The 9,318-nt window shown below is 42.3% G+C and overlaps 1 protein-coding gene across 2 annotated transcripts; it reads left to right on the top strand.

Moving 5' to 3' along the window:
- The first annotated feature begins 1,358 nt into the window (after window positions 1–1,358).
- Window positions 1,359–9,204, top strand: cog3 (component of oligomeric golgi complex 3). Of its 2 annotated transcripts, none has more exons than XM_061287332.1 (23): window positions 1,359–1,578; window positions 1,760–1,906; window positions 1,993–2,054; window positions 2,192–2,357; window positions 2,497–2,571; window positions 2,662–2,754; window positions 2,920–3,045; window positions 3,129–3,209; window positions 3,282–3,325; window positions 3,400–3,526; window positions 3,740–3,831; window positions 3,942–4,081; window positions 4,660–4,820; window positions 4,930–5,038; window positions 5,122–5,240; window positions 5,901–5,990; window positions 6,676–6,796; window positions 7,070–7,158; window positions 7,264–7,398; window positions 7,784–7,859; window positions 7,985–8,112; window positions 8,702–8,800; window positions 8,943–9,204. In XM_061287332.1, the coding sequence occupies exons 1-23, from the start codon at window positions 1,408–1,410 to the stop codon at window positions 8,970–8,972; spliced, it is 2,481 nt and encodes an 826-aa protein (XP_061143316.1). In that variant the 5' UTR covers window positions 1,359–1,407; the 3' UTR covers window positions 8,973–9,204. The 2 variants fall into 2 exon arrangements, with proteins under 2 accessions (XP_061143316.1, XP_061143315.1); XM_061287331.1 differs by having other exon boundaries at window positions 1,360–1,578; window positions 5,113–5,240.
- Window positions 9,205–9,318: the final 114 nt, after the last annotated feature.

Consider the following 9,318-nt stretch of genomic DNA (forward strand, 5'->3'; position numbering starts at 1 on the left):
TTCTTTTTCATCTTATCTTGTACGGAATATGTGATATGCTAAACTGCGCCTCAAAATGAAAACTGCACATTCACACACAGAAAAGCAGCAGAAAATAGTCCTTAAAAATATGCCTCCAGGCTCCACTTATTCATTTGTATTTATGTAAGAGTTTTTCTAATTCATTTTTGGTCCCCAGCTTTGTTGTTGTAGAGATAAAATATACACAGGCGAAACAGAAATGGGTTTGGAACAAGTTGAATGGAATTTAAAAAGAAAGACAACATAATGGCAGACTTTCATGTAAATCAATTTTGAGTTCGTAAACTCACATGGTTCAATGTTATGTACGGCAAAAAAAGAGTTTGAGGCTTTGCATGTGCCTTTTCATATTTCATTCATGTCATATCCTCTACGCTATTTGTGCAGTTCGACCCCACCCAATTACAAAAATATTTGGACTTCCTCCAAAGAATTTTCAGATTTCCTAATGGTTCACCCGAGTTCCACCCAAATATCGCAAGCAAAACATGCAGCACTAACCTCAATCTGACCTCTATTCATTTTCTATACTGCTCATCATTTGGGATGTGAGCCACATTACACATAAACAACCATTCACTAGTATAGAGAGTTTAGAGTCACCAATGAACCTGTCTAACATGTTTTTTGAGATGTGGGCAGGAAGCCAATGTACTCAGTGAAAATCCCATGCAAGTATGGAGAGAGCCTACAAACTCAACACAGAAAGGCCTGAGCTGAGATTTGAACCTCAGAATTGTGAAGCAGACAAACTAACCACTTAGCCACGCGCTATAGGACATCAAGTATTTAATACAGTAATCCCTCGTTTATTCCGGTGTTGTTAAAATCCAGCAAATGAAAGTAATCACAACATCTCCATAAATTTTCAAGCATCATGCATACATTACCAACAAATATAGTATATGCATATGAGTTGCAAGTATTATTTTTGTCCACTTAGGGGTCATCATCCACAAATTCTAAATTGTAGTAAATATGACTGTGTCTCAGTCCCTGTGAATATGTGTATGTCTTTAAAATGTGAGTCTGGTGTATGGAATGAGCATATTAGCTGCTGTGTAAGTGTATTTGTAAATTGGACACTGTAAAATAATAATTTTAATAATAATAAATAATAATAATAAATAAACAATAATGATAAAAAAATAATAATCTTAGTTTTAGATAATATATGTTTGTCACTTTCAAATATAATTACTTTTCTACATCCATACAAATTAATCTAAAAAATCATTTATGAGCCAAAACGTAAACCGTATGTGATTGGCTCACCCTCATTCATTTGCTAAGCCCCGCCTACTAGTATCCCGGAACAGGAAGTAGCATTCGTGTCCTGCTGACGTTTAAGCTCCCTCCGTAGCTCCTCCCTACCGACGAGTGACGATGGCGACCACTGAGCAGCAGTCCCTACTCGATTTGACAGATAAGGAGACCCGGGAGAAGCTATCGCTGTGGGACGGCCGCCCGGATGCCATGGCTCCCCTCACGGGCAAGCAGACGGACTCCGTGCTGGACATCCGAGCCGCCGCCGAAACGATCGCTATCCCCTCCGAGGTGAGCTCCGGAGCTTGCTCGCTAGCATTGATGCTAACTGACTTTCTTATGACTGTCACTTACACTAAACTCACTCATATAATAATGTATTAACAGTAATATGATCGGTCCGTTTTTCACCATTTTATAACTTTTAAAAATGATACTTAATTGAGGATTTACTGGGACTGTTGTTGTGTAGTTACCAATTGAGGACCTGGGCAATCTGTCATCTCGCTCTCTTCAATCTACTTTCACCGCCACTGTGCCCCAATCAACAGAGGACATCCTCCTCAAAGGCTTCCAGATGCTCCAGATGGACAATGATCAGATAGAAACTGCACAACAGGTTGCCTAATACTCATTTTAAACGTTCTACATGTCACTAGACACATGCTATGTACTGTCAGCATCACAACATGTTGTGTGTTGCAGTTTTTTGCCTGGTTTGCCAAGTTACAAGCCAACATGGATCAGGATGAGAGTGCAAAGTACAGGTGTGTCAATATTTAATGCTTTTATACTATGCACACTGCTTGGTTGCACTACGAGGCATGTCCAGTGCTACTATCCTTTGGTAATAAAGTTTGGAGTTGTATTCAAACATTATAAATGTTTACTGTTCTGGTTGCAGGCGAACGCGAGATGATCTGAACTGCTACCAGGAGCAATGTGATGCCATCCTGAAAGATGTCAGTGCTGCTTTGGAGCAATTGGATTCCTTGCAAAAACAGTACTTGTTCGTGTCCAACAAGACCGGCACTTTACACGAGGCTTGTGAGCAACTTTTGAAAGAACAAGTAAGCAATAATGAGTTCTTTAAAATAAATGTTTAGTGGTGTCATTAAATAAATAGCATACATTCCTATTTTGCAATACTTGACTTGTCTGGCTACTTCATATTCAAATATATTTTTTCCTATTATTTCCCCTTTGCAGGCAGAGCTTGTTGACCTTGCGGAGAACATACAACAGAAACTCTCATACTTTAATGAGCTCGAGCACATAAACACGGTTGGCTTTTGTTTCTATTTCTTTCAAGAAATCTGATTTTAGTCAATGTATTATATACACATTTTTTTACAAATTTTTCTTTGTTTTCAGAAGTTGAACTCGTCCACCTTGTCCGTAAATAATGAAGGCTTTATACCGATGCTCTCTAAACTGGATGACTGCATTGAGTATGTTTCTTCACATGTAAGTACTTTGTGTCTTTTGTTCTTGTCACATCATTATTATAAGTTGAAAGAAAAAAAAAATCCTGCTGGAAAGAAGGGATCTTCCCTATTAGTGTATGTGTCCGTACTGTAATTGACTGACTTGCTCATGACTTGTGTGTGTGTCTGTTTTTTTTTTTTAAAGCCTAATTTCAAAGACTACCCTGTTTACATGGGCAAGTTTAAACAGTGTCTCTCCAAAGCCATGCACTTCATGAAAGTTCACATTGTAAACACCATGCAGAACCTCTCAAGCTCTTTAACGAAAAGGGTAAGACAGCCATAATTGTATCTTGTTGATATAATTAATGTCATTTTGTTTCGTGATGGAACAATTTTCTGCTTGTTTTCCAGGATCCAATGAATTTGGCCAACGCTGACAATGCCTTTACTCTCTACTATGTTAGATTTAGAGCAGCTGCACCCAAAGTTCGAGTAAGTTTTTTTTTAATTATTTTTTTAAATAAATATTAGCACTGTGCAGAACTGTCCTTTATTTTCTTCTAGTCGTTGATAGAACAGATCGAACAGCGGGCGGCTAAGATTCCAGAGTGAGTGCTCTCCATTTTTAAAAGTACATTTCCACACAATGGCGTCTGCATCAAGTCTCTGCTTCTTCCTGCAGATACCATCACCTGTTGGATGAAATCCATCAGTGTTACCTGGACCAGAGAGAGCAGCTCCTCACACCCAGCATTACTTCCACCATCACAGATCTGACCCAGCAGAACAGCAAAGACCACTGCGCCCTGGTGAGGCACGACCAAGCTCAAAGCACAGCTGCCCTTAAAAGCTCTCCTCTGACTTTTCACATCGGACGAGAAAGCGCCCAGGCTTAGACCCAAACGTATTTCCCGGCGTCTCGAGGAATCGGTGCACATGATGAATGGTTTCAACTTGCTGACATTTGGGCTGTCGCAAATGTTGTCAGGTGGTTCAAAAGGACTTTTCTGTTTTCTGTGCAGGTCCGCAGTGGCTGTGCCTTCATGGTTCATGTGTGCCAGGATGAGCATCAGCTTTACAATGAGTTCTTCTCCAAGCCCACACCCAAACTGGAGTGAGTAATGCCGCTACATTTTTTGCTGTGTTTTGAAATGCACTGGAATTAGAGATAAGCGGTTATTAGTTCAACAAATGTAAATTCAGACTTGTTTTACTGTTTGACAGCGAGTTACTGGAGAAGCTGTGTGTTTCCTTGTACGACGTTCTGCGCCCTCTGATCATCCACGTCATCCACCTGGAAACTCTGTCGGAGCTCTGTGGCATTCTCAAGACCGAGATGCTGGAAGACCACGTTCACCACAACGGTCGGTTAAAGCTTCTGACCCCCTCAGAGCCTATTATAATAAAAACAATATCGGTCAAACTGAGGAATGTTATTATTCGGAAAGGCAGATTCTTCTTTTTATTTTTTTTGTGCTCACAACTTAATCTTGTGGTCATGCGGTGTGTATGAAATAAAACTTTATTTTCTGCATGTAGTATTCATAAAATTCCCATCACGTGGTCTGCACAAATTTGTATTTGTCAAGCACAAGTAAACATGCAGCTGCATCAATTAATTTGAAGATTTCATTTAAAAAAGATTCATTTAAATGAAAACCATTTTCAGATGGCCTAATTTTCGCATTAAACATTTTGATTAGTTCTTAGTATTTCAATATTTGAGACATTGAAATATTAAGAAACATTTCAATGTCTCAAATAGAATTTCAGATTTTTCTCAAACTTTAATAATCAAAGTGATCACAAATTAAATCAAAGCATTCCACTTAGTCTCTCGTACAGTATTTGAGTTTTGTTTTTTCAATTTAACCACTGAAATAAATAAGGATTTGTACAATATTCTAATTTTAGAAGCACCTGCATGTGTGTTTTGAAACAGCTGGCCAGCTGGGAGCCTTCGACGCAGTGGTCAAGCAGATGCTGGAGGACGTGCAGGAGAGACTCGTCTACAGGACGCACATTTACATCCAGACGGACATCACGGGCTACAAGCCTGCCCCCGGGGATCTGGCCTATCCAGAAAAACTGGAGATGATGGAGGTGAGGCCAGACAGGAAGCCATCACTCTCTGCTTGTAAATTCTGCTCCTAACACTCCATCCCTCCAAAGTATTTAGCATCTTAGCAATCCTGTGTGTCCTTCTCGCCAGAGAATCGCTCAGAGTTTGAAGGAAGAGCAGATGAAACAAACGTCCCAAGCGCTCGTTTTTTCCGACGTTCACCTCGAGGATTCCGACGGGAGAAGAAACAGTAACTCCGGTGCGTTTTGACGCATTACTAAACACGTAGGGTGTCGTAGTCACGTGTTTGACCTTTGTCTTTGTTTACATAAGGACTTCCAGGGAAAGCAGAGGCGTCCCGTCAGCAGCCTTCCATTTCCCCCGCCGATTTGCACGGCATGTGGTACCCTACGGTCAGACGGACGCTGGTCTGCCTCTCCAAGCTGTACAGATGTATAGATGTGAGTACCCCGTAGACACAATGGAAGAGTTGATCTGGATTTTCTGGAAGGTCTGGCAGATGTCTCACTAGATCGTTGCATAACACTGCCTTCATTATCATAAATCTTTTTTTTTTTTTTATCTCCACATCCTTGAGTTGGCTTTTTGCAAGAACTTCATCCCACATTTTACAAACATGCATGTTCAATTCATTGAAGACTACATTTTCCATAGGTGTGAATGCTGTACTCGGTAGTCTGCCAATGTCCAAAAGTGAGTGGTCACATTTTTCTGAGAAGTCCAAAATGTGGCGTCAAAAAGGTCTTTAAAAGTCTTTATTTTGTTTTCCATAAAATTGCAGGCATATCAATTTCCATATCTCCGACACCGGTTTGCGGGATGTAAAGTGCCGTGTGATTCACAATTTTCATTAGAATGCACCCACAGTGGATTGAGAGAACCATAACACTTAGATGAATCGAGGCCTTACTTTTTTTTTTTTTTTTTTTTTTTTTCAATCAGAAGGATTTAGGAGATATTTATAATGTTAGTTGTACTGCTTTCCGCCTCCAGGGTCTGTCTGGGAAATGCTGAGGTTTGGGCATCTGTGGCTAGGATGTCCCCATATCTTTTTTTTTTCGTCTTCCTAATTCCCATCCCTATTATATTGCTTTTTCCAGAGAGCCGTCTTCCAGGGTTTATCTCAAGAAGCCTTATCTGCCTGCATCCAGTCTCTGCTGAGTGCCTCTGATAGCATCCTTAAGAACAAGGTTTGGCACATTCACTCGCTCAAGAGAAGTTTTGTTAGCCCCCCACCCCCCCCTTTATTTATTGCATTATTATAAAAACAGCTGGAAACGGCGCCTGTCTTTTGGACGCTGTAGCCTCCCTAATTCAGTTTCGTTAGAACTTCCTGCGGCAATAGGGTACTTAACTAAAGCAGCTGGGATGTCATTTAAAGTTTATTGTAATGGCGGCCTTATTATGCTCCGCAGACTGTTCAGCCAAGCGTCCTCATATTTATGGGCAGCTCTCACCTTCAAATTTGCTGTTAATATCTACGCTGACTGGCCCGTTTCAACCTACCGTTTGGAATTAATGCGGCAACATCAATTTCGGATGACGAGTGTCCTCCCCGTGCCTCTTTTTTCATCCGCCGATCTTTAATAACGAGCTAGAGCAATAAATGGCTTGGGATGGGGGGAGGGGGGGCTTAAACTCAAATTTTTTTTTTTTGCGTGTGTAAATAAATCTACGTCCCCCTCTCCCACAGAATCTTTTCGCTTTCCAGCTCTGGCTGTGCAGAAGTTATTAATTAGCCGAATTTCCTTATCATCTCCGAGCCTGCTTGCGCTCTCCACGTTCTCGACTGCCTGGAAAAACAGACGAAGCTTTTTGAAGCTGTTTGTGGATTTTGAGCGGCGCTGCTCTCTTTCTGTCTCTCATCGTTTGCAGACACAAATAGACGGGCAGCTTTTCCTGATCAAGCACCTGCTGATCATGCGTGAACAGATTGCTCCATTTCACACCGATTTTGCCATCAAGGAGATCTCGCTGGACCTGAAGAAAACGCGAGGTAAGATAATTAAACGTTGGTGTTCAGCTCCATAAAGCCCGTCATTACATTCCCATGCTCGTTAAGCAACTTGTGCCTATCACATGCACCGGTGGCAACAATTAATTTGAAAATTACAGTGTCATCCAACACCTTAATCTACGCTAACTGCTGCTTCTCTGGGGCACATTTGCCCCTCCCACCACCTTCACCCAAGGTCATATTTGATTTGTGCCACTAGAGGGCACTCCGATGCTGCACCCTGATATTGTCATCTATGTGTTCTTTGTCAAGATGCTGCCTTCAAAATCCTGAACCCGAAGGCTGTTCCCAATTTCTTCCGGCTTAACAGTCACAACGCCATTCTCGAATTCCTGTTGGAGGTTTTTATTTATTCCCTCCCTTTTGTCCTTCCTTTAATTCAACATGCCATTCACTGTCTGCCAAGGGAGCCGGCACATGAAAGCATAATTTTCTCTGCTCTGAAGGGAACCCCCGAGATAAAGGAGCACTACATTGACTCCAAGAAGGATGTGGACCGACACCTGAAGTTCAGCTGTGAGCAGTTCATTCAGCAGCAGACTCAGATTTTCACGGTGAACCTTGAGGAGTTCCTCACCAAGGTAACCGCCAGACGTGGCCTCAGGCGGAAACGGCGCGTCCTGACCTTCAGCTCTCAGCTTTTAACTTTATTGCAATCCATTTGGACTGACACCTACAGACAAATTTCTTCCCTTCAGCTGGGATGTGCGCTTATGATGTTCCCCTATTGTTTTCTTTTAACACAATTCCCTTTAGATCATTTGCACCTTTTTTTCCCCTCCTCCTTTCCCACCCACCCAACTCATTTCCATTGTCTTCTATTTTTGCTAGCAAAACCAATTGTTCATTTGGCGAGCTTACAAAATAGTCTCTCTTTTGGAGTTAATTGAATTTGTGAAGACGGTTGAGCTATGTTGCTAATTTCCAAGGTCATCACTAACTCTGTTTTTTTTTTTATGGACACAGGTTGCAGAGCTGAAAAACATGGCCATCCAGGGCGGCCCCGCATACACGCTATCTAAACAGCCGTGGGCTCAGCCCGGTAGGTTTTGGGGGGATCGGGGAAAGGCCACTGGCATCTCGCCGCGGTTCGTCTCAATGTGTACCGAGCACCCTCCAGGCTATGTCTGTATTTTCCTCCTGAATTTATTTTCCCTCTCCTTTCAGAAAAGATCAACGATCTCGTGATGGCAACCTACCGGGTGATGAAGAACAAGCTGCCGAGCACGCTGCAGAGCATGTCCTTGTACTTGGCCAACAGGGACACCGAGTTCATCCTTTTCAAGCCTGTGCGGGTGCGTTCCTCAAAACAGCAGGAGCTTCTTTTTCACCCCCCCAACTTTAATCATCAGCCGTTTAAAAGAATGCTATATTCAGCGATAGAGTCAGCTTGAACTCATCCGTAGCGGAACATTAGCATATTTCAGTTAATCACATTAGTCGCACTGCTGTAAATACTGTAGTGAAAGGGGCTGCTAATGACTTTGGCAAAGATGGAGCACTGCTCTTCAGGTCTATAGTTCACAGGCGGAGTCATAATATGATTAATAGGGGATATTGTTTTATAATTAGACTTGACCCAATGTAGCCTAGGTAACCATATTTAAAGGTCAGTGTGATATGAACGTGTTTCTTCATTTGCTTTCGAACCTGGGACATTTTTTCAATCCACACAGTGGCAGCCATGCCTCCATTGTCTGAAGCGCTTTAAGGGTCGCAGTCTGTCCCCATCATACATCTCAAAAGTAACTTTTGAGTTTGTGTATATCAGTGACCAGGTTGTCAAAGTGGCTGAGGTTAAATCGGGTCATTGGCATCGTAGCCTAAGCTCTTTGTCTGTATAAATATTTCAGCTCTTGTGATGTTTTTTTTTTTTCTGTACAGAATAATATTCAGCAGGTATTCCAAAGGTTGCACACTTTGCTACAGGAGGAATACAGCGGGGAGGACCTCCAAATCATTGCATGTCCGTCAATGGAGCAGGTACGCACTATCATGAAGCAAAGAGAACCCAAATTCGACATGTTTTAAATAATGCAGCTGCGAGTCTCATTTGTGCTGAGAGCAGATTGACTCACAGCCGCCTTAAGTAGGCTACACAAACAAGTCTTCTCTCTTTTCCCAGATTAACCTGCTGCTGTCTGTGAATAAGTAATGATCAGAAGTCTTCTGCTTGTGATGTCGCACTTTGAGCCGCGGGACTGTGAGGGGGCGACAAGAGCCGCGCTCGGAGCTGATCCAGCCCAATAGAGCCAAAGATGTGCTGAGCCATGCGGCACAAGTCAAGATCGCTGCCTTTTTTTGTTTAGTTTCAAACACAGAGGTGTAAAAGAACCGAGCCGCATCTCACTTAACAGCAAATGGTAAAGGATAAAAGCGTACTTGCACACAGCGATGGTTCATGGCCAGCAAGATGAATATGTTGGAGTGTTCAGCCGAGGACTCTTTGGGTGTGTGAATAGGGGAGCTGGAGGGCTGTTGATCAGTCATTTAGCTAGCGG

This window comes from Syngnathus typhle, linkage group LG9 (genome assembly GCF_033458585.1).
Source record: "Syngnathus typhle isolate RoL2023-S1 ecotype Sweden linkage group LG9, RoL_Styp_1.0, whole genome shotgun sequence".
NCBI classification, from domain to species: Eukaryota; Metazoa; Chordata; class Actinopteri; order Syngnathiformes; family Syngnathidae; genus Syngnathus; species Syngnathus typhle.

Excerpts from the sequence above, each read along its gene's own strand:
- cog3 (XM_061287331.1), top strand. The coding sequence starts at position 1,408 with ATGGCGACCACTGAGCAGCAGTCCCTACTCGATTTGACAGATAAGGAG. Across the intron at positions 4,082-4,659 it reads AGACCACGTTCACCACAACG|CTGGCCAGCTGGGAGCCTTC; the intron begins GTCGGTTAAAGC and ends GTTTTGAAACAG. Across the intron at positions 7,399-7,783 it reads TTGAGGAGTTCCTCACCAAG|GTTGCAGAGCTGAAAAACAT; the intron begins GTAACCGCCAGA and ends TTATGGACACAG.